Source organism: Narcine bancroftii, chromosome 2, assembly GCF_036971445.1.
Source record: "Narcine bancroftii isolate sNarBan1 chromosome 2, sNarBan1.hap1, whole genome shotgun sequence".
NCBI classification, from domain to species: domain Eukaryota; kingdom Metazoa; phylum Chordata; class Chondrichthyes; order Torpediniformes; family Narcinidae; genus Narcine; species Narcine bancroftii.
Window position 1 is genome coordinate 20,849,282 of NC_091470.1, and position 25,264 is coordinate 20,874,545.

Sequence of the window (25,264 nt, forward strand, 5' to 3'; positions counted from 1 at the left end):
GTGAACTACTCTTTGCAGATGATGCCGCTTTAGTTGCCCATTCAGAGCCAGCTCTTCAGCGCTTGACGTCCTGCTTTGCGGAATCTGCCAAAATGTTTGGCCTGGAAGTCAGCCTGAAGAAAACTGAGGTCCTCCATCAGCCAGCTCCCCACCATGACTACCAGCCCCCCCACATCTCCATCGGGCACACAAAACTCAAAACGGTCAACCAGTTTACCTATCTCGGCTGCATCATTTCATCAGATGCAAGGATCGACAATGAGATAGACAACAGACTCGCCAAGGCAAATAGCGCCTTTGGAAGACTACACAAAAGAGTCTGGAAAAACAACCAACTGAAAAACCTCACAAAGATAAGCGTACACAGAGCCGTTGTCATACCCACACTCCTGTTCGGCTCCGAATCATGGGTCCTCTACCGGCACCACCTACGGCTCCTAGAACGCTTCCACCAGCGTTGTCTCCGCTCCATCCTCAACATCCATTGGAGCGCTTACACCCCTAACGTCGAGGTACTCGAGATGGCAGAGGTCGACAGCATCGAGTCCACGCTGCTGAAGATCCAGCTGCGCTGGATGGGTCACGTCTCCAGAATGGAGGACCATCGCCTTCCCAAGATCGTATTATATGGCGAGCTCTCCACTGGCCACCGTGACAGAGGTGCACCAAAGAAAAGGTACAAGGACTGCCTAAAGAAATCTCTTGGTGCCTGCCACATTGACCACCGCCAGTGGGCTGATAACGCCTCAAACCGTGCATCTTGGCGCCTCACAGTTTGGCGGGCAGCAGCCTCCTTTGAAGAAGACCACAGAGCCCACCTCGCTGACAAAAGGCAAAGGAGGAGGAACCCAACACCCAACCCCAACCAACCAATTTTCCCTTGCAACCGCTGCAATCGTGTCTGCCTGTCCCGCATCGGACTTGTCAGCCACAAACGAGCCTGCAGCAGACGTGGACTTTTTACCCCCTCCATAAATCTTCGTCCGTGAAGCCAAGCCAAAGAAGAAGAAAAATGTTTTATAGAATTCTATTGGGAGTCCATCCTCTCCTGGTGCTTTATTGTTCGGTAGTTTTTTTAATATCTCCTGTAATTCTTCTATTTCAAATGGTTTTATTAATTTATTTTGCTCCTCTGTTTGTAATTTTGATAGTTCAATTTTAGTTAGAAATTCATCTATTTTGTCTTCTTTCCCTTCGTTTTCAGTTTGATATAGTTGCTCGTAGAATTCTCTGAAGTTTTCATTGATCTCCGTTGGATTATATGTAATTTGTTTGTCCTTTTTCCTTAATGCCAATACCGTTCTTTTAGTTTGTTCTGTCTTAAGCTGCCATGCTAGAATTTTGTGCGTTTTTTTCTCCTAACTCATAATATTTCTGTTTTGTCTTCATTATGTTCTTCTCCACCTTATATGTTTGTAGTGTTTCATATTTTATTTTTTTTATCTGCCAAATCAATTCTTTTAGTTGTATCTTCCTTTATTGCTAATTCTTTTTCTGTATTTGTTATTTCCCTTTCCAACTGTTCTGTTTCCCGATTGTAGTCCTTCTTCATCTTAGTTACATAACTTATTATTTGCCCTCTGATGAACGCTTTCATTGCGTCCCATAGTATAAACTTATCTTTCACTGATTCCGTATTTATTTCAAAGTACATTTTAATTTGTCGTTCAATGAATTCTCTAAAATCCTGCCTTTTAAGTAGCATGGAGTTTAATCTCCATCTATACATTCTTGGTGGGATGTCTTCTAGCTCTATTGCCAATAACAGGGGTGAGTGATCCGATAATAGTCTAGCTTTATATTCCGTTTTCCTAACTCTCCCTTGAATGTGGGTTGATAACAGGAATGCATCTATCCTTGAGAATGTTTTGTGTCTACCAGAATAATATGAATATTCCTTTTCCTTTGGGTGTTGTTTCCTCCATATATCCAAAAGTTGCATTTCTTGCATCGATTTAATTATAAATTTGGTTACTTTGTTCTTTCTGTTAGTTTTTTTTCCAGTTTTATCCATGTTTGAGTCCAAATGAAGGTTAAAATCCCCTCTTATTAGTATGTTTCCTTGCGTATCTGCTATCTTCAAAAAGATATCTTGCATAAATTTTTGATCTTCTTCATTAGGTGAGTATACATTGAGTAAATTCCAAAATTCTGAATATATCTGACATTTTATCATTACATATCTCCCTGCTGGATCTATTATTTCCTCTTCTATTTTGATTGGTACATTTTTATTGATTAATGTAGCTACTCCTCTGGCTTTTGAATTATATGATGCTGCTGTTACATGTCCTATCCAATCTCTCTTTAATTTCTTGTGTTCCACTTCAGTTAGATGTGTTTCTTGTACGAATGCTATATCAATTTTTTCTTTTTCAGTAAATTTAACAGTTTCTTCCTTTTGATTTGGTTTTGTATTCCATTAATATTTAAAGTTCAACATAGTCATTTCATACTTTGTTTATCTTTCCTTTCCGTTTCCTCTTCACCACCTTCCCTTCTTATCCATTTCTGCTTTCATTTTTTGCACACATTATAAGACAACATTTCTAAAACATAAAATATTTCCACTATTCTCATATCTAAAATTCCTTTAACCCCAATATTCCCTCCCCTTTCTGAGTTGCCCTTTGTCCCTTGTTGGGCAACTACATCTCCCCTCTCTTTCCCTCTTTAGTTCTTACTTATACTGTATTGTTTTATATATACATAATATATATATATATATATATATATAGTTTGTTGTCATATTTGTTCTTGTTACATCTCTTCATCTCTCTGTCTGCTTTGTAGTTGTTCTGCAAATTTTCGTGCTTTTTCCGGATCCGAGAATAGTTTGCTTTGCTGCCCCGGGATAACTATTTTAAGTCTTTCTTTGACTTGGCTTCGTGGACGAAGATTTATGGAGGGGCAAAGTCCACGTCAGCTGCAGGCTCGTTTGTGGCTGACAAGTCTGATGCGGGACAGGCAGACACGGTTGCAGCGGTTGCAGGGGAAAATTGGTGGGTTGGGGTTGGGTGCTGGATTTTTCCTCCTTTGTCTTTTGTCAGTGAAGTGGGCTCTGCGGTCTTCTTCAAAGAGGGTTGCTGCCCGCCGAACTGTGAGTCGCCAAGATGCACGGTTTGAGGCGATATCAGCCCACTGGTGGTGGTCAATGTGGCAGGCACCAAAAGATTTCTTTAGGCAGTCCTTGTACCTCTTCTTTGGTGAACCTCTGTCTCGGTGGCCACTGGAGAGCTCGCCATATAACACGATCTTGGGAAAGCGATGGTCCTCCATTCTGGAGACGTGACCTACCAGCGCAGTTTGATCTTCAGCAGCATGGATTCGATGCTGTCGGCCTCTGCCATCTCGAGTACTTCGATGTTGGAGATGAAGATGCTTCAATGAATGTTGAGGATGAAGCGGAGACAACGCTGGTGGAAGCGTTCTAGGAGCTGTAGGTGATGCCGGTAGAGGATCCATGATTCGGAGCCGAACAGGATTGTGGGTATGACAACAGCTCTGTACACGCTAATCTTTGTGAGGTTTTTCAGTTGGTTGTTTTTCCAGACTCTTTTGTGTAGTCTTCCAAAGGCGCTATTTGCCTTGGCGAGTCTGGGTATTTTAACATAAATTTATAACCTTTTTTCCATAGGGTCGTTTTTGCTGCATTAAACTCCTTCCTCTTCTTCAGGAGTTCAAAACTTATATTTGGATAGAAAAAAAATTCTTTGACCCTTGTATTCCAGTGGTTTTTTGTCTTCTCTTATTTTTTTCATTGCCTTCTCCAATATATTTTCTCTTGTTGTATATCTTAGGAATTTTACTAGAATGGATCTTGGTTTTTGTTGTGGTTGTGGTTTAGGGGCTAATGTTCTGTGTGCCCTTTCTATTTCCATTTCTTCCTGTAATTCTGGTCTTCCTAAGACCCTGGGGATCCCTTCTTTTAAAAATTCTTTCATATTTTTGCCTTCTTCATCTTCCTTAAGTCCCACTATCTTTATATTGTTTCTTCTATTATAATTTTCCATTATATCTATCTTCTGAGCTAACAGCTCCTGTGTTTCTTTAACTTTTTTTATCAGATTCTTCTAATTTCTTTTTTAAGTCATCTACCTCCATTTCTATAGCTGTTTCTCGTTCTTCCACCTTGTCTACTCTTTTTCCTATATCTGTCATGATCATCTCTAATCTATTCACTTTTTCTTCTGTACTTTTTATTCTTCTTTTTATTTCACTGAATTCTTGCGTCTGCCATTCTTTTACTGTTTCCATATATTCTTTAAAAAAAATCCATGTACTTGCCCTTCCCTTCATCTTCCATTTCTCTGTGTTCTTCCTCCTCTTCTTCTGAGTCCACTCCAGGATCTGTGTCCTTTACCTCTGTCTCCTGGTTTTCTTGTTGGGTTGTTTATTTTATTTTGTTGGGTATTTTTGTTCTTATTTTTATTAAAAGTGTCTTGGTGTCGGTCTTCTTCCTCTGAGTTGGTCATCTGTTGTTTCTTTGATTTTGTATTTTTATTCTCTTCCTTCTTGTTCCCGTTATTTTCTATGTTTTCCTGTTGAGAGTCTTGCTGTCGTGTTATAATTGTCTGTTTCGGCTGTGGAGATTTACTCCTCAGCTGGTCCCCCCTCCCGTCGGTGTTGTTTTTGTCTTGTGCATCGCGCATGCGTGAATCTTCGCGCATGCGCAGTTACGCACTTTTGTTTGGCTCCGTGAGCCATCTTTGTAGTCCTGAGTTCGGGGTTTCCACTGACCTCAGGGAGCGGGCTTCTCTCTCCATGGTGGGCTTCCTCGTACCGGTAAGGCCTTCACCTTCCTCTTCCGACGTCCTTCCATCTTCTTTTCTTCCCGTCGTTTTTGGTTTTTCTTTCTTTGCTGCCATTTTCTCCACACTTTCACTTTCAATTTGTTATGGTTTCTGTGTGAGTGACTGTTTTTTCTCTACCTTTTTCTTTTAAAACTTTTCTGGAGAGGGCTGGAATTCCCCTACCGGCCACTACTCCATCATGTGACTCCTCCTCTTTTAGATTATATCTTTATGTACATATGTGATTATTATGTGCTGTGTATTGTGTATGCACCATGGTCCAGAGAAACAGCATTTCATCTGGTTGTATGTGTACAATCAGATAATAAACATACCATCTACTGACTACCAGAGCAAGGAAAAACCAAAATACAACTTGAACAAGGGTATACAATCATTATACGACCAAACATGCTGAAGGTGTGTATAATCTTACACAGAGTTTATGTGGTGAATTGCAAGTACACATGCTATGCTTGCAGCCAATTTTGTGGCACTTTGTACATCCATCATCCTGTACTGTTTAAACCACAGTTACTTGACAACACTGCACTCCAAGACACTTGCAGAGCGACTAAATGTTAAGTAATATGTCCAACTTTGAAATTTTATTAATTAACTGTTACAGAAATGATGGTGGTTCTTACCATCGTGTTGACCATGGATAATATTAAGGGTTCCGTCTGGAGCTCCAGCATCCTGCAGTAATTTGGCCAACAACATGGCAGCACCTGGCACACGCTCTGAAGGCTTAAGCAGGTAGGTGTTTCCACAGACTAAAGCCATAGGGAACATCCAGAGTGGAATCATGGCTGGGAAATTAAAGGGAGTGATACCAGCACACACTCCTAATGGCAAACGATAAGTGAACGTGTCCATGTCTTTGGTGATGGAGGGCATGGTCTCACCCAGCATGAGAGATGTGATACTACAAGTGTGTTCAACGACCTCTGAGGGAAGGAAAACAAAGAGATTAAGTAGAACAGACAGGACAAATAAATTCTTCCTTCTGCAGCTGTAAACTTGAGAAAAGATGAACTACCCACATTACATTTTTAGAAAACATATTCATGTTCTTGGGAATAGATGACAAATTAATACAGTAAACCCCCGGAATCCAGAATTCAAGCAACCAGTGAAAAAAAAACCCAAGAAAAATAAATGTAAAAAAATAACAATAAATAATAATTGGCAAAAAATACTCATTTAAAATTGTAAATGTAAAGGTTCCCTGAAGTAACTGTTATGTTGTTGACCAACAATAGAAATTCACCAAGAGATTGTTATTGTTTTTCTTTTAAAACAATATATTTATTAATAACCAATACTAATTCAGCTAAACTTAATCCCAACTATGGGCGAATATGTGTGTGTGAGGGCACGAGAGCGGGCGAATCCTTGTTGAGTTTCTTCCAGAGAAGTGTCCTTTCAAACTTAATCCCAACTATGGGCGAATATGTGTGTGTGAGGGCACGAGAGCGGGCGAATCCTTGTTGAGTTTCTTCCAGAGAAGTGTCCTTTCATTTGAATGATTACCACAAATACCCTTTTGCAAGTGCAGGGGAAACTAAATATGTGACTTCCACAATGCTTCCAAAACCCAGGCATGGATCAGTTGAAATAACTATCCCATGATCACAGTCCAACGCAGCAATTTTTCCCACTCACGCGACAGCTTGAAAGGGTCCGACCCGGTCAGCATGGTCCAAATCTAACCAGGTCCCTGACCCAACTCAGGGACCTGACTACCCAGATATGGGTCAAAGTGACCATTCCTTTGGCCACGGGGGTTCAATAATTCCCCTGACAGGGAAAATCATCTGAATTGTCCATTTCCCTCTGTATTCATCAGCTGGCTGGTTGTCAATTAATGAATCCTGTTTCTTGAGTGTCCCAAACACATGACTCTCTGTAAGTGTCCCATTTGTTTTCATGGATAAACAACCATTGTTCTTTTGTCTTCTTCCAGAGCACCAACCCTGGGCAACGTCTCTACTTACTGGAGCCATTCAGTCTCACCACAAGCTATGAACGTTTGCAGCCAGTATTAACAGACAGCCACTAAATGAAACAGGAGCTTGTTACACAAACCTTTGGTGATGATGGGAGCAAATATTCAGCCAGCAGAAAGCCTTGGTTGTGCTTTGCTCGTAGCAGCTGTTTGAAGAAAGTTGTGTGAGACAGCAATGGCGTCCCCCAGGATGAAGAGCTGTTTAATGCCGCTCACCGTTGGGGGTGACTCTCTTAAAGTATCTCCTTATCCCTGCTTAGTAAGAGTTGCCCCAGACAGTGGCTTTATCTGTAAACCTGGGGGAGGGTTTTAATTATAGATTAATTATCTATAATGCTATTGTTCGTCTTTTGGGCAGCCCTGTGGAGAGGGAGGAACCTGCAGATGTAGCAACGGTTAAATGTTTTCAAAGAATGTGACTGAAAATAAAAAATGCTTTGTTTATATATTCATGGAAGTGAAGTTTGTTCAGTTCAAGTACAGTCTAAGTATTTGTGCCTTTTGTTTATTGCATTAGTTGCATTAGTTGGGCATTGTAAGAGCAAGCCTCAAGCAACCGGAGTATACATTTATCCGGCATCTACCAATCTCCATAGGTGCCAGATACCAGAGATTTTACTGTATAGAAAAGGAAAATAAAAACTTTTTTGATGCTGCAATCATGATTTTGAAGCAATATTGGAATGATTAGTAATCATTCATAGGGATTTACTTACAGAGAAAGGGGAGGTTAGGAGGAAGGTGCAGAAAAGTGTAGATAATGAAGTACACAGGCCAAAGGACTTCTCTCATCTATGCCTACCTTTGTGGAGTATCGATTCAAGACTAACATCTCAACAGGAAAATACACATTTATTCATGATTCTAGACAATACTTACGCAAACCTCTGAAAACATCCCCTTCAGCATCTGCCAAGGTTTTTCCTTGTTCCATTGTGATGAGCTTTGCAATTTCAGACTGTTAATAAAATAAAGCAAGTTCTGTTTGAATGCACACACACACACACAAAAAAATCACATTGGTACCTCAGCATTAGCAAGGCTAAGCATCTGGTAAGAGCTTGAGCCCAGGATTTGAAAGCCATTTGAGCTCCTCCGAACTAGCATCTGAAGATGCCAATAAAACAGAAAACACTTTTCTAGTGGATGACATGGTCAGCACAATGTTATTATAGCACCAGCAACCCAGGTTAGAATCTGGCGCTTCTGTAAGGAGCTTGTATGTTTTCCCCGTGTCTGCCTGGGTTTCCTCTCACCCTTCAAAATATACAGGGGTTGTAGGATAATTGGGGTATTTGGGTGGGCATGGGCTCATGGGTCGGTATGTTGAAATTAAAAAATTTAGTGATTAACACGCAAGGCAGTAAACTACAACCTTTAGAGCAACAGCCTGACAAGGTTAGGGCTTTCATTCAATTTAACAGGGTTAAAATTTCTCATTAAACTCGATTTACCCAATGAGCACCTTCTTGCACACCTTTAAGCAGCTGGTTTAAAGTATATTGGGGCCTCACTCAACAATTAAGATTTTTTTTGGTGAGAAATAAATAGCACTCAAAAGGGTAATTACGTGCCCTGATCTCATTGGCTGAGCACATAAGACATGGTCACATTTGTCAGTTTTGACAAATTTATTTGCAATTTCACACTGGTACCTTTCTGTAAAAATATTTTTCTCTGAGCCCGGAGGTCTAGGAACAGATCAATTCTAAGCAAATATAAATACAAGGATACCTGATTAGATATCAGTGGAGCCAAAAGCCAAGACGTTAGGGGTAATTTTCCTTCTAATGAAGGAATGGGATTCTTAATAAATAATTGAAAGTAATTCTGGTGCAACTAAACAGATCTATTGTTTACTCACGGAATTCTTCATTTCATCACTCAACCTCAATTAAGGTATCCTTGAAATTAAATTAAGTGGCACATTGATCCCATTTAACTCACCAAGTTTTCTTTGACCAGTTGTTGGTACTTTAGAAAAACTTGCTGCCGAGTCAGCACGGACGTTTCGGACCATGAAGCATAAGCTCGCTCACAGGAATTCACAGCTGCAAGCATCTCCTCCTGAGTGGCCTTTGGGACTTTGCCAATCACTTCATTTGTTGCCTAGAAAGAGTAATGCAAGACATTTTATTAGTGAAATTAAAAAGAGCCATGGAGAGGCCACATGCATACAGGTCTGGTCTCCCTACCCAAATATGTACACATTTGGGTGCAAGGAATACAATTTGGGTATGATGAGAGGACCATCCAACCAAGAACAGCAGACAGTTTGTGTTTAGAAAAACAAGGCATAACCTTATTCACACATGAACAATCCTAGGGGGCTTTGATAGGGTTGGTCTTGAGATGTTTTCACTTTTAGGAGAGCCAACAACCCAGCAAAAGGCTACAAAATAAGTTGCTGCTCATTTAAAATTGAGAATGTGTAGAAATGTGAAAGATTGAGGAATTGAAGGTTATGATGAACTGGCACAGAAGAGTCGAGGCCAGCAGGCACACATCAGCCCTAATCACATTGAATATCAGGGCAGGCACGAATGGCCTAGACCTGCTTCTAATTTGAGTGTTCACCACATTAATTTCTGGGATAGAAGGATTGTCCATCGAGAAGATACAAAACAGAGTGGGCCTATAAACTCAAGAGCTTGAGGCAATCTCATTGAAATGCTCAAAATCTTTATTGGGCTTTACACGATGGATAGTTGCTCTGGCTGCGGAATCTGGAACCAAAAGGTCATAGCAATTCAGGACATAAGAGATTAAATTTCTTCATGGAGAGGGTTACAAATCTTTGGAGTTTTTTGGCACTGAAGGCTCAGTTACTTGGTGTAGTGTGGACAAAGATTGGTAGATTTTTGGATAAAGAAATAAGGGATATGGGTTAGGGCAGGAAAGTGGCACAGAATTGAAATGAATGACAGGCAGGCCATAAAGGGGCCAAATGGCTTACTCCAGCATTGACTCCTTATGCTCCAAAAAAAAAACCCCAAATTAAATCTAAATTTTGAAAAATGAAGGATGATATTTATTTTTAAAATTTCTTAAGTGTGAAATATCAACATTCCAAAACCTTGGCCTGGCAGTTCAAGACACATGCTCAATAAGTTTGATGGCTTGGATGCAGGTAACAGTGGCTCAGTGAGAAAACTAATGTTCAAAAGGTAAGCATCATCTTTAATGGACGGGGACTATACAGATTGTAAAAGAAACACCCAATTCAGATAGCTGATAAACAGGATCAAATTAGATGATAATTTAAAAAACGTATAAAATGAATTACAGGTACATGATCCTTTATCCGAACATCTAAAATCCGGAAAGTTCCAAAATCCGGCAAGTGGGGACCGGAGGGTTGGGGGAGGCGGCTGAGCGACTGGAAGGTGGTGGGGGTGGAAACGGGAGCACAATTCGGGTGGGCTTTCCGAAATTCGGAACACACTGTCCCCCAAGGGTTCTGGATAAAGGATCGTGTACCTGTACCTCCCCATGCTTAAGAAAGATGAAGAAGATTGAAATACATGGGTAACTCTCCCAATAACATTGATTTGAAGAGTGAACAGAGTCAAAATGAATGTATTCCCATGTTTACATACCTTTTCCAGACTCTTCCAATACCAATTTTTTTTCAAAACTTGAATAAATGAATTAGGAAGTTTCTTTGGAAAGGTAAGATAGCCAAATTCTCCAAAGAAAAATTAACTTGGAAATATATGAGAGGTTTATGTAATGGAAGATTTAAACCGTGTTTTTTTACTTTTGCAGCCTCTGCTTCTCCAAGGCTGAGAACCTGCTTGTTTTTTTAGAATCAGCAGACATAAGCTAAATTCCACCGAGGGGGCCAGAGATGCAGTTATCTGACGAAAGGACATCTGCGTACCAAGAACATTTAATCTTCATACTTGTTTTGGTCACAGACTGCCAGAGGCCTAGCCTTGATGCAAAATAAACCATTGTATTCTAAGTGATAATCTGAAAATTATGTTAATCAATAGAAGCCTAAGCATGCTAGCTTGCTCGCTTATCTTTCTTACTGTGCTGGGAATAGGTGCTTGGGTAAGCAGTTTTTGGGTAATATAAGCCATGGTCCCACTGCTGAAGTTTGAGACTCTCCGAGAGGTGGCAACATCTCTCAGCAAGAAGAACTTCTAGAGTCCAGTCAACGTCCTGGTCAGGGGAGGTGGAGAAGCTGCTACCGGCGCCCCGACAACCTACTACAAGTGTGCGGTCGTTGCCTCGCTTCGGCAGTTGGGACCAGTCCAAGCCTCAGGACCTTCGTGATGCCATCATCATCACCCTGTACAAAAACAAAGGGGAGAAATCAGACTGCTCAAACTACAGGGGAATCACGCTGCTCTCCAATGCAGGCAAAATCTTCGCTAGGATTTTTCTTAATAGACGAATACCTAGTGTCGCCGAAAATGTCCTCCCAGAATCACAGCGTGGCTTTCGCGCAAACAGAGGAATTACTGACATGGTCTTTGCCCTCAGACAGCTCCAAGAAAAGTGCAGAGAACAAAACAAAGGACTTGACATCACCTTTGTTGACCTCACCAAAGCCTTCGACACCGTGAGCAGGAAAGGGCTTTGGCAAATACTAGAGCTCCTCGGATGCCCCCCCAAGTTCCTCAACATGGTTATCCAACTGCACAAAAACCAACAAGGTCGGGTAGATACAGCAATGAGCTCTCTGAACCCTTCTCCATTAACCATGGCATGAAGTAAGGCTGCGTTCTCGCACCAACCCTCCTTACTATCTTCCACAGCATGATGCTGAAACAAGCCATGAAAGACCTCAACAATAAAGACGCTGTTTACATCTGGTACCACACGGATGGCAATCTCTTCAATCTGAGGCGCCTGCAAGCTCACACCAAGACACAAGAGCAACTTGTCCATGAACTACTCTTTGCAGACGACGCCACTTTAGTTGCCCATTCAGAGCCAGCTCTCCAGCGCATGACGTCCTGTTTTGCGGAAACTGCCAAAATGTTTGGCCTGGAAGTCAGCCTGAAAAAAACTGAGGACCTCCATCAGCCAGCTCCCCACCATGACTACCAGCCCCCCCACATCTCCATCGGGCACACAAAACTCAAAACGGTCAACCAGTTTACCTACCTTGGCTGCACCATTTCATCTGATACAAGGATCGACAACGAGATAGACAACAGACTTGCCAAGGCAAATAGTGCCTTTGGAAGACTACACAAAAGAGTCTGGAAAAACAACCACCTGAAGAAACACACAAAGATCAGCGTGTATAGAGCCGTTATCATACCCACGCTCCTGTTTGGCTCCGAATCATGGGTCCTCTACCGGCATCACCTACGGCTCCTAGAACGCTTCCATCAGCGTTGTCTCCGCTCCATCCTCAACATTCATTGGAGTGACTTCATCACCAACATCGAAGTACTCGAGCTGGCAGAGTCCGCAAGCATTGAATCCACGCTGCTGAAGACCCAACTGCGCTTGGTGGGTCATGTCTCCAGAATGGAGGACCATCGCCTTCCCAAGATTGTGTTATATGGCGAGCTCTCCACTGGCCACCGAGAAAGAGGTGCACCAAAGAAAAGGTACAAGGACTGCCTAAAGAAATCTCTTGGTGCCTGCCACATTGACCACCGCCAGTGGGCTGATATCGCCTCCAACCGTGCATCTTGGCGCCTCACAGTTCGGCGGGCAGCAACCTCCTTTGAAGAGGACCGCAGAGCCAACATTACTGACAAAAGACAAAGGAGGAAAAACCCAACACCCAACCCACCAATTTTCCCTTGCAACCGCTGCAACCGTGCCTGCCTGTCCCCGCATCGGACTTGTCAGTCACCAACGAGCCTGCAGCAGACGTGGACATACCCCTCCATAAATCTTCTTCTGCGAAGCCAAGCAAAGGAAGAAAGTATAGTTGGGAAGGGCCAGCATATTGTAGTTTGAAAACAGTTTTTGAATTTGTAATAAACATTTGTATAAACTGAAGTGCTCTCGGTGTGTGTGTCTATTTTCTTTCGGTAGATCAAACACTGTGACCAATCTAAAACGAACAAAGTGAGAGTTATCCAGGACAGTTTACAACTCCCAAATTTTAAATTTTGCTACTGGACAGTCCAGATGAAATTTGTCACTTCTCTCTTTGAAGGAAGAGACAAGCCTTCATGGATAGAAATTGAACTATAAAAGTTGGAGAGAGAGAGAGAGAGAGTGGCAGAAGATTTTATATACAAATGGGATACTAAATTTATTTCTGCTGGAAAGAAGACACCATTAATAAAGCGTATTTTGAATATTTGGCACAAAATGAAGAATTTAATTGGATCAAGAAAAAAAAGATAACTCCAAAAATATCCTTATTCAAAATAGCTCAATTCCTTTTACTATAGATAATTACATTCTGCATGCCTGGTCCCGTAAAGGGAAAAGATATTAGAAAACTGCTATATACAAGGGCAACTAATTTCATTCAAATAGTTAAATAAATCCATAAACTATAATAATCTGCTCCTTTCAATTAAGAGCTTTTATTTTAAAAAGAGGTGAACTAGAATCAACCATGATTTTACCAGAGTGCAGTGAAATGGATATCCTAATTCGAAAGGCGATCACAAAGAAATTTACATAATTAATGTACTTTCTACTTCAATTGGGCACTCCAAAGCGGGAGTTATACAAATCAAAACAAAGATGGGAATCAGACTTGAATGCCAAAGTGCATAGTTGTGTTCCCCTTGAGAAAATTACTTATAATTTAAGGAAAAAATACAAAATGTCTTTGCAGGTATGGCAGCCATATTTGCAAGTACAGGTTTGAATATTTAAGGCATTCATACTATTTTTGAATTCTCTATCCATTTTTCTCCCATATTTGAGATCGAGATAGAAAAAGAGTTGGACTTTCTGAACTGGATTCTGGATCCCAACAGTTTCTTTCCTCTCTTTTCTTTTTCTTCATTCTATTTCTTTATTACCTTTCTTCTATTCATTTAATTTCTATTTTCTTTTCGAGGGGGTTTTGTTTAGGTGAGGAGGGATGGGTCTTTTAATAAAAAATTGGACAATCTGTATCATTGATTCCTTTTCATTTATTTAATACATTTGTGATGGTTAATTCTTGATACTTGTTTGACTATAAAACTAAAAATATTAAAAGGTAATCATCATGTCATAGATCAAAAAGACATTTAATTAAAAAGATAAATGCAAAACAGCATTCCACACCATATTAACATGTTCTTCATTCATTTTCTGCTTTTCTTATCAAGACTGCACACAGATTAATTATACGTTAAGCACAATTCAATGAGTATTTAAAATATCCTTTTATTTTAAATTTTCTTCATCAATAATTCAAGACTTTTTCTACATCATTTTTTTTTAATGACCAAGGTAGGTTCATCAGTTTAAATATTGTGAGAATCAGCACCTTAAATCCTAAAACCAAATACAAATATGGATACTTACAGGGTTGTGGATGTCAATCCATTCAGAAGTATTTGATTCAATAAACTTTCCATCAATAAATAGTTTTGTTGTAGGCTGCAAAACAAAAATTAGCTCAGAGGACAGCAATGTAGGGATATAGCACAGAAAAAGGATGAAATTATAGCCTTGAGAATGTCATAGAAGGTTGGTGGCAGAATCTTTATAACAACAACAATTTTAGCATTCAGTTTAAAAGTAAATTTCTTCTAAATTGGAAGAGCACAATATGAAAGAATGGACACAAATGAAGAATTTTCTTCTTCATTGCCATGAGTCATCACTGCATCTCCAGAGATTCTCAGGAGACAAAAAATTGCTTGAAAGTGGCTAAAGCACAATTTGAAATGATTAGACCATCCAGCTCCAAACCAAGGCTATCTACAAAATGGAGGAATAACATCTTGCAGTCTGTCTTGGCACTTTCCAGTGCAACAACCAACCTCCAACTTCCATCATCTTTCTTCTCCTTCTCTCTCTTTTGCCCTATTCCTCCACCTCCTTTAACTCCTCACACCCTTCCCTTCCTCCTCCTATCAGAGACCTACCCTTCTTAGACATCTGCCCTTTCCCCATCACTACTCAGTTTTTTTATTCTCTTTTGTCCTCCCTTCTCTTAACAGTTAGCCTGTGCTATTTCCCCCTTCCTCCCTCCCCACCTTTTTATTCAGATGTCTACTGTTTTTTCAGGCCCGATACATTAGTTACCCTTTACTTCTACTAGGATGCTGCATGACATACTGAGTTTCTCTAGAATATTTGTACAAAGACTTACAAGAGATTGAGCCCGAGATCTCTCATTCTAACCCAGTGGTTTCCAAACCTTTTTGGGCTGCCTCCCCCTTGGCCTCAAAGCCATATCCTGAGCAGCTGCACCCCCCCTCCATACAACGGTAGCAAGTTAGTGGCAGCACTGAGTGGCATGGGGGTGAATTAGAGATGGCTCTGAGCTGGGGGGGGGGGGAGGCTAGCAGTGGTGCTGAGCTGGGGGGGGGGGGGGGGGGTTAGTGACGCCAATACAACACGCTGGCCACCAAGATCAGCTCTTATAAGGACAGCTTGTCACCGTTTATTCTGCTCACTACTGCCACCCCAAGTCAGGCCAGAAAATTACTGCACTGCCTTCTTCATTAAACTTTGCAGTAGATTGAGTAATTACAAGACTGAAGGTTCGGAATGCCCCCTTTTTCCTCACCATCCCCTGTTCGTCTCCTTTTTCCTCACAGCCCCCTTGGATCTTTCCACTGCCCACGTGGGTGGGGTGGCAGTGCTCACTTTAGAAGTCACCATTCATCGACCTTCTAAGGAATCTACCATTGTTCTTTCTTTACTATACACTTAAATATGCATTTGATCCAAACTTCCTATCCATCCAGTACATCAACAGATAAAGTGCTGGAATATTGATGGAAAGACACAAAAATGGGTTAAGTTGCATCAGAATTCACAAAGTACTTGCCACTGGCAAAAGTCCTAAATTATTAACTTCATTTGAAGCCGATTAACAGTGTAATCTTTTCACCTGATCAGCAATTTTTAAAAAACTTTCAAAGTCTAATCCTAATGTGCTAAGTAATCAATTACTGGCCAGTGTAAAATTAACTGCTTGCACTCATGCCTATTCATGCATTTCAGAGAAAGTAAACCTGCAGGAGCGTGAGCCAAACACAATCTGCTGCCAGCACTGGAATTTGATTGGTAAAGAAGACAATGGTGATATAGTGAGTAAATGGAAGCAAAGGTTGGGAGTTTAAGAGGAGAGAGAAGAATCCAGTGTGGAGATAGGATTGGGACGAAAGAGGAGAGGGGATGAGAACTGGTGGCAGTGCTGCAGATGGGTGAATGGAAAGGGGGGGGGGGCAAAAAAAATGGAAGAGTAGAAGAGGTACAGAGGAGGAGATCAGGAAATCTTTACAAGTTCATGCCATCTTCCTACTGGATTCTTGCTCTTTGTTTCATCCCCCTCTCCCCCAACTACCATTTGATTCCATTTAGTCTCCTTCACGAGTTGCCTTGTAATCACCCTGGCTGTGTAGCACCGTCTAACACCCTTCCCACCTTGTCCTCTTTATTCCATCTTCTGCACTCGCTTCCCTCCGTGCCCAAGAGGAGTGGTGGCTCGCCACTTTATTTTTCTCCCACTGATGCTGCTCAGCCTGTGACCAGTTCGCATTTGGTTTCACATTCCAGCATCTGCAGGTGCTAGAGTTCTTCAGCCAACAATAATCTGGCTGGAGGAGCTCAGCGGGTCAGGCAGATCTACGGGTGGAAATGAAAATGTGGGTCGGAACAATTTACTGAGACTAAAGTGGCAAGGTGAGGTATCAACTGTATCAAGCAGTGGATGAAGCTGGGCTATACTCACCTTCAATATTTAGCTCTATATTTCAATCCAAAATTTGATATGGGGGATTAAAACAAGACTACCATCTAACCAATACTTTCAGTGACTAAGCCTACAGAACAGTTTGCTGGGTTGAACTTACTGGAGACGACGAGTAGCACATCCGCCCCAAAGGTGGAATGGGCTGGAAGAGAAAAGGTAAAGAACATCACATAACACAATATGGCAAGGACCTGTCGCATAATTACAAATCCTCCTTTTAGACTCTTCTTTCTTGCTTGCTCCAGAACAAGGCCCATTAACTCCATCCCAGCTCCCACAAATTCCATCAGTCCCATTCTTTTCCTCAATTTTATGCCATGTTCATCAACTCCCCCCTTTTAAAAAATTTTTTTTTGCCATGTTGCTATGCTGAAGAATAATGTTCACCTAACGAATCGATCAGTGGGCCAGTGGAAGGAAATGCACAGAAATCAAGCAGAAAAAACGTTTGCAGTCATCAAAGCCAAGTTCGCAGAGCCATGAAGCATCAGTGGTAACGGTTGTTCTCTGCTCCTTTCAACCAGCTTTTCCTACTAGTTTTATGCGTAGATTTTTTAAAAATCTACTCCCTGGTATTCTATTTTATTAGATGTGCTCTACATATTGATAGATATTTGGAAATTTCAAATGACATTCTGAAACAGAGTGCACATGGGCTTTCTAATAATTTATTGTTCTTCTTGAATAGTGTCTTGGGCCAATTTAATGTAACCACAACAGATTGGAATTCAATGTCAAAGAGTCACCGAATTGTATTGTAGTTGATAGACCTTACATACGGAACAACTCCGATTATCTGAAATGGTTATTGAATGAAGATCTACCGGGACCAATGCCTGAAGAGGGCGCACAAACTAAGTGAATCGGTGCGGACTCGAAAGGCCAACATGGCCTGTTTCCGCTCCGTAAATGGTTATATGGTCGGGACTGGGACCCATTTCAGATACACTTATTTCCCCCCCCAGCCCCCCCCCGGAGAAACCAGTCATTAAAAAAAAAATAGCCTAGTAGCAACAGCAAATCACATGTAACAGTGTTTAAACAAGACAAGTCTTGCTTAAGCATTAAAATAATGTTTAATTCTCACAAAAAAAAATGCTGGTCATTGCTGATTACTGACATCTCCTCACTGAGGCCCTGCTCATGCTGGGAGACCGAGGGTCCGCTGCTGCCGGCGCCAGGAGCCCCAAGGTCCTGGTCAGTTCGGCTCTGAAAAAATTTCGGATAAATGAGGATTTCGGACATCTGTGTTTAACTGAAATTTTAAAAATTTTCCAGATAAGTGAGGATTTAGGAGATTCAGATTTCTGATAATTGGAGTTGTGGCTGCAGCAAGTGGTCTGCTGTGTGTTTGCATTGTATTTACATACAAGACAATAAACAATCATACTCGTATCCTTTGGCCACCTTCTTCATGCCAACCATCATGAACCCACCTCCAGCAAATCCCCCATTTACCAGTCTTGGCAATTTTAGTGTTTCTCTCAATTATGATTGTTGTAAGAATACCCAACCAATCACTGAACCAGTGCACTTGAGGTAAGTGCATTGGAGAAAACTGTCAGAATACCACCAACTTCCCTATTTTACAAATCAAGTTTTTTTTCTCTCTCTCTCACATCTCCCTCTCAAATTTAGCCAGAGTATATGGAAAATCCAACAAATATCTAAACTTCAAACTTGTGCAAGTGAGTCTAAAACTAGAGGGCATATAGTCTTAAAGTGAAAGGAGAAAGATTTAATTTGGATCCAAGGGGCACGAGGAACAAGGTGCCAGAGTAAGTGGCAGGTGAGATACAATTCCAATGTTCCAAATACACTTACATTCTTGAATATGTAAGGTTTGGAGGAGTAAGAGTCAAATGGGACTACCTCGGAAGAGTTGGGCCAAAGGGCCTTTTTCCACGCTCTATATCTGCTTATCTTAAAAATTATGCATTTAATTCAACATCAGGTGCTTGATGCAATCAAGCACAAAACCAGCAGGAATTTGCCTCTTTAAAAAAAAATCAGGTTGGAGAGACCGAATTTCCCGCAAATCCATGTTGACCTCTCATCAGACCTGGGCCTTCAAACCAAACTCAAATTTTGCCTCTACCAGTTATTTCCACGCTATTAACATGAAGCACACCAGCTATAGTTTCTGAATAGATGAAAACAAGTTGTTGTGGAGCTGGGAAACAATTAAAGCATGTGGTAGCATGCACAAGCCAATAAATAAAGTGCTCTGGAAGCCACCCACTTTCAGATTGCTTACAAGCATAATGATTACAAGATCCTGCACAGAAAGCAAAAGAGATCGGCTTTCCTTTTTCTTGCAAGAGAAAGGGGAATTTAAAAAAAAAGTTTGACAGGGAGAAGACATTAAAATTCATAATTAAGAAAATTAAATCTTGACACTTTAAAACTTCAAAATGCCCACTAAAACAAGGAAACCAGAAATGCACTAGTTAACATTCTGATCAGTAAAGGCAATGGAAACAGGGAATTGGGCAGTGTCATCGCTTAACTGCAACAAATGAAAACTCCTGCACCCAAAAGTGCCACCAACCTCATTCTTGCAAAGGCAGACCACTGAGAGGTCACCAAACAAACTGATCCAAAAGTATATTGAAATGATTACACCTCAAAATAAAACAGGCAAAGCATTTAAATAGATTTTGTTTTTGCCAAATGGCAAATGAGGACAAAAACCAGAACGTTGACCAATAATACCCTGTAAGATGCTTTACATAATAGGCTATGCAAAGAACACTTTTACATTTTTGGTAAAATACGAAAGTCTGCAGACACCATGGTTGAAGAAAACAATGCTGGAGAAACTCAGCAGGTCAAACTGTACTTCATGTAGCAAAGATAAAGTTACACAGCCAACAATTCAGGCTTGAGCTTTCAGAATTAGAATTTAGTCATGAATAAGTCATGAAATTCAGTGTTTTGCAGCAGCTTCATTGTACATTGACATTAGAACCATCTTACATATAAAAAATGCACGAAAAGTAAGGCTGTGTCTGGTTCATTGATTATTCAGGAATCTGATGGCAGTGGAGAGGAAGCTGCCCTTGTACTGTTCTTTATTTCTCTTTAGGCTCCTGTAACTTTTTCCTCAATGGTAGTAGATGGCATAGCCTGGGTGGTGAGGGTCTTTGAGGAGAGAGGCCACTTTTTTAAAAGATACAGCCTCATGTAGAAGTCCTCAATGGAGTGGTCGCAGGCCAAGTTAACAACCCTCTGGAGTTTATTCTTGTTCTGAGAATACCAGGCAGTGATGCAACCCAGCCAGAATGCTCTCCATGGTACACCTGTAGAAATTTACAAGTCTTCAGTGACATACTGAATCTCCTCAGACACCTCACAAAGTATAGCCTATGGCAAGCCTTCTTTGTGATTGCATCAACGTGGAGCCTTCAGGAAAGATCCTTGGAGATGTTGATGTCCAGGAATTTGAAGTCTTAACCCTCTCCACTACTGAGTCCTTGATAAGGACTGGGTTGTGTTCCTCCTTTCATCAAGGTGTCAGCAAAATGTAGTCAGGCATCTGAACAAAATGGTGGGGGGGGGGCGGAAAGAAGAGCTGCAGGGGTTACAGATGGGGGTAGTGAGAGAGAATCACCTTGGAACTACTTTCAGAGAGCAAAGAATTTCTTCAGGTTAGGCATTCCTCAAAGAGATTTCACAATTTTGCAGTAGACAGAAGTAAAACATGAAGGTGCAGGCACTGTGGTTGAAGTAAAAAAAAACAAAGCTGGAGAACCTCAGCAGGTCAAATAGTGTATTTTATTATAGCAAAGATACATAACCAATGTTTCAGGCTAGAGCCCTTCACAAGGTATGAATTAAATGTAGTAAACACACTAAAAAACTGGAGGACTCGGCTGTCTTTTCAGCATCTATAGGAGATAGAGACATATCGCCGAAATTTCAGGCCTGAGCCCTTCTTCAAGTAAAAAAAATCAAGAAAGCAGAAACAGGATACATCAGAAAGTCTCAGAATTCAAACAACAGGGGAGGAATCCAGACCAACAAAAGGTGATAATTTTTATATGGTAAGGGACAAGGTAGAATTTATCGCTTTGTTGAGCACATTGGCTCTGTCCCACCGCAATAGCATGGATCTCCCAGCAGCAACCCATTTCAATTCTTCATCTCTGTCAATGGTCTCATGTACTGTAAAGACTGGAGGTACAACACCTCACCATCCAAATGGACACCCTCCAAATGGAGTGCATTAATATTGACTTCTCTGGCTTTCATTAAAAACCCCCTCCCATCCCCTTCTTCCCACATTGTCTCTCCATTCCCCGTCTCTTTTTGCACAAACATGACAAATTCTTCCTGGTCCCTGATCATATCCAATTAACACCTTTTGTTGGTCTGGATTCCTCCATAAACGACACTTTCCTTATTCTAGTATGTCCCAATTTCAAAGCATCATCTTCCAAAAGCATGAGTGACAAAATTCTGAACTTCTTTAATCCAACTCTGCTGGACTGCTGCTTTAATCCATTGATAAAACAGAGAAGTAGTTTGCATAACTTCACATTTAGACTTTCGTAATGATTTTACTGTACGATACAAAAGCTTAGAGATACTAGCTTAAAGAAATAAACTTTAAAGAGACCACAGACAATTCAAAGGACAATTCACGCCTTCTACGTCCCGAAGAATAATGAGCAAAATATTAGTCTGCACAGATATTACTACATATTACATTCGTCACTATGCTAAGACTACAAATTTAAAGATAGAGGCACAAAATTAACTAGGAGTTTAAAAAAAACAGTTTTAACCTTGACATCCTCCCCCATTGTTTGAGAGACTTTCTGACAATATCCTGCTTCTGATTTTTCCTTGAAGAGCTCAGACTCGAATCACCTGCAATAAACCTTTGTCTCCTGTGGATGCCGAAAAGACCACCTGCATGTCGGTGTGTTTTACCTCATTTCATTCATCCTCAATGAAGTCACCCTCGACTCTCGTTTAATGACCTCCTGCCACTTGCTTCCCGCCGCCAGTGAGGGTCGGTAACGTTCCACAGAGCATCTCCCAATGCCTCATCCCCTCCCCCTCCTGCCGCCAGTGAGGTTCGGCAATGTTCCACAGACCATCTCCAATGACCCCCCTCCCTCTCCCGCTGCCAGTGAGGGTCGGTAACGTTCCACAAAGCATCTCCCAATGCCCCCTCCTCTTCCCCTCCCCCCTCCTCCCCTCCCCTCCTCCCTCCCCCCCCCCTCCTCCCTCCCCTCCCCCCCCTCCTCCCTCCCCCTCCCCCCCCCTCCTCCCTCCCCTCCCCCCCTCCCTCCCCCCCTCCCTCCCCTCCCCTCCCCTCCCCTCCCCCCTTCCTCCCCTCCCCCTTCCTCCCCTCCCCCTTCCTCCCCTCCCCCTTCCTCCCCTCCCCCTTCCTCCCCTCCCCTTCCTCCCCTCCCCCTTCCTCCCCTCCCCCTTCCTCCCCTCCCCCTTCCTCCCCTCCCCCTTCCTCCCCTCCCCCTTCCTCCCCTCCCCCTCCCCCCCCTCCCCCTCCCCCCCCTCCCCTCCCCCCCCTCCCCCCTTCCTCCCCTCCCCCTCCCCCCCTTCCTCCCCTCCCCCTCCCCCCCTTCCTCCCCTCCCCTCCTCCTCCTCCCCCTCCGCTCCCCCTCCCGCTGCCAGTGAGGGTCGGTAACGTTCCACAAAGCATCTCCCAATGCCCCCTCCTCGTCCCCTCCCCTCCCCGTCCCCTCCCCTCCCCGTCCCCTCCCCTCCTCTTCCCCTCCCCTCCTCTTCCCCTCCCCTCCTCCTCCTCCTCCTCCCCCTCCCGCTCCCCCTCCCGCCGCCAGTGAGGGTCGGCAACGTTGCACAGACCATCTCCTAATGCCCTCCGCCCTCCCCCATCACCTGACCTTGAGTCGGAACGCCGCTCTCAGGACCGCCGCCATGATTCTTCCCCGCTCCGGACCCTCACTGAGTGACCCCGCCCCCCTCTCCCCTTGACGACGCCGGGGCCTCCTCTTCAGCCATTGGCCGATTCCCGTGCCCATCAAACCCCACGCCGCGGGGCGGGGGAACCGTCGCGAGACGACGCGAGCTCGTCGGGTTCCGGGCGCACAGAGCCCCCGCCCCCTCATTGTCAAGGCCCACCTTCCCGGTGACGTACGCGTCACGTGACGGTGCTGGGAAGATGGAGTCGCCGAGTGCGGGGTAAATTCTAATTTGCTTTCGGCGGCTGAGAGTTGTCCGTCCGGCCTGTTATGTCGCTCTGGGGGCCGCTACCCTCCCCTTTCGGCGGGAGGATGAGGCAAAAGATAAACTTTTATTTCTAAAAATATAGACATTTTGGGCTTAATTTTGTTCTCTGGTGTAGGGTGGGTGTGGAGGGGGGGGGTCTCCACTGCGACCCCCCCCCCACCCCCACCACCTGTCCTTCCTCCGTGCCACTTTGGCCTCTTGTCATTGCACTCTTCGTGCTGCTGTTTATCATGTTAGAGTTTTAAATTGCCCGCAGAAGAATCAATCTCGCAGTTCACTATAAGGTGACAGATCAACTTCAACGTCAGGGGCTGCTTTAGGAGTAAGGGAGGAACTCAGCCTTAATGGTGGAGAGACACGACCGGGCCTGAGGTGACTGGAAAGTGGGTTAAAACTTTATCTCAACTGTTATAGATAGAGAATTTGGGTTAAAAAGGGTTTAAGTTAAAATGTGATGATTAGTCATAAAAGGGGGCTAACCACTAGAGTTTAGCTGGAAAATGTTACAACAGACTTGCAACAGATTTAACTACAGAGAGACATGCAGGAGCCAAAGATTGATAAAGAGTGAAAAACAGAATTTGGTGTGAGCAGAGGTCATGAATGATCGTGGTATGCGTACAGTAATCAGGATGGTTCTGCAAAAACTAACCAATTAAAGCAGTGTAGTGGAGATGCCGAAGGACAAGCAAATTGTATAAAAAACAATGCACTATATGTATTGGGGCTTGACTTGGCAAGAAGCCGGTTGAGTCCAACTCTGCAGACTTGTGAATAAAGCTTGTCGTGTCACCGATCTTAAAGAGACTCATTTGTGAGAATTTGTGTTTCTGACATCAACCAATCTCGGTGTCGAACCCCATCACAACCAGAAGCTGGAGGGACACCTCAGGTCAGGAAGCCTCCATGGAGAATCTTGGGAGGGGGGGGGGGGATCCGAAACGTGGATCACTTTTTGGATGCTTGTCTGTCCCGTCAAGCCTCTTCTTTTCATTCATTGTACCAGCATCTGCAATTTTCTATTTGCCTAGAGTCGTTTAAATGTAATTTCAAGCTTCAGTAATCTCGCCACTGGAAATTGACAGGGGCATATTTTTAATTGTGGGAAAACTTCGGCTATTTTATGGGTGATGGAGATCATTTTTGCTTATCTCAATCTTGATTGGTTCAGATTGGACAAAAGAGGGACGTTATTATGATCAGAGGGTTCACAGATCGTGTGTGCCTGGAAGACTCTGCGGAGGCTGCTGTCAGTCTTTCAGATTACATTAAGGTGTTCTCACCAGCCTTTTTCCAAAGTTCATGTGCGACATCACGTACAACCCTGAGATTCTTTCTCCTGTGGGCAAGGCAGAATTTTTACTTGTTGTTTGTCTTCAATCTGTTTCATCAGTATGCTTATGAAAACATTTCCTTTTGCAATTGCATTATCACTTGGTGAGTATATCACAAATCTAGTTTGTGTACACCCATTTCATCTTGCACTTCAGAGTTCCACAGATCAGCCATTTGGCTCAACATTTCCATGCTAACTAAGCTAGTCCCATTTCCATTTGGCTCATATTCCTGTAAACTTCTTATCCATGTTCTGTCTAAATATCTTTTGAAGATTACCAATGACCTTAATTCGGCTTTCTCTGGCATTATCATCTGCATGAAGAAGGTGTTGTTCAGATGCCTTTTAACCCCTTCACCTTAGATCTATGCTCTTGACCCAGAGAAAAAGACTGACTATTTACCTTGACTATGTCCTCATGATTTTATAAACCTCTAAGGTGTCTCCTTCATCTCCAATGCTACAGAGAGAAAAGTCCCAGCCAATCCAGCTTCCTTGTAATACAAGACTCCCAGTCTGAGTGACCTTGTGAATATTTTATCCATCTTTTTTAGCTTAATTATGTCTTTCCAATACCCAAGTGACAGAAAATGCACACAATATTCCAGGTGCACTGTCAAGAACGTCTTGTACACTTGTAACATGATGTTCTTGTTCCAGTAGTCAGTGCCTTGACTGAATAAGGCAAACATGCCAAATGCCTTCTTCACCATCCTGTCACAAGTTATAGGAGCAGAAGTAGGCCTATTGAGTCTGTTCTGTCATTCTAGCATGAGCTGATCCATCTTCCCACTCAACCTCACTCCCCTGCCTTCCATAACCCTTAATGCCCCTGACTAATGAAATGCATGTCAATCTCTGCATTAAATACACTCAATGACCTCGCTTCCACAGCCGCCTGTGGCAACAAGTTCTACAGTCTTGTGACTCTAACTAAAAAAATGATCTGCGCCTCTGTTTTAAATTGATGCCCTTTCAACCTAAAATTGTGCCCTCATATCCTAGACTCTCCTACGGTGGGAAACAACTTTGCCACATCTACT

General features: G+C 42.6%; 2 protein-coding genes across 9 annotated transcripts in view; one reads left to right on the forward strand and one right to left on the reverse strand.

The window, feature by feature from the left end:
* aldh6a1 (aldehyde dehydrogenase 6 family, member A1) overlaps positions 1 to 22,635 on the reverse strand; it is a 37,334-nt gene extending 14,699 nt beyond the window's left edge. The window contains exons 1-6 of the mRNA XM_069916074.1: positions 22,540 to 22,635; positions 16,764 to 16,805; positions 14,260 to 14,334; positions 8,752 to 8,913; positions 7,684 to 7,762; positions 5,441 to 5,743 (exon numbers count right to left, since the gene is read on the reverse strand). Of these exons, the coding sequence (XP_069772175.1) occupies positions 5,441 to 5,743; positions 7,684 to 7,762; positions 8,752 to 8,913; positions 14,260 to 14,334; positions 16,764 to 16,805; positions 22,540 to 22,575 (697 nt within the window). The 5' untranslated portion in view covers positions 22,576 to 22,635. The remainder of the gene's footprint in view (positions 1 to 5,440; positions 5,744 to 7,683; positions 7,763 to 8,751; positions 8,914 to 14,259; positions 14,335 to 16,763; positions 16,806 to 22,539) is intronic.
* Positions 22,636 to 22,678: 43 nt separating this feature from the next.
* lin52 (lin-52 DREAM MuvB core complex component) overlaps positions 22,679 to 25,264 on the forward strand; it is a 122,572-nt gene continuing 119,986 nt past the window's right edge. For 4 of the 8 annotated variants that reach the window (XR_011351064.1, XM_069916080.1, XM_069916079.1 and 1 more), the window contains exon 1: positions 22,689 to 22,835. Coding sequence is in view for 7 of the 8 variants with exons in the window: in XM_069916080.1 (XP_069772181.1) it covers positions 22,818 to 22,835 (18 nt within the window). In the remaining variant the exon portion in view is untranslated. Of the gene's footprint in view, positions 22,836 to 25,264 lie in introns of all 8 variants that reach the window. The other 4 variants (XM_069916075.1, XM_069916077.1, XM_069916078.1 and 1 more) reach the window with 4 other exon arrangements.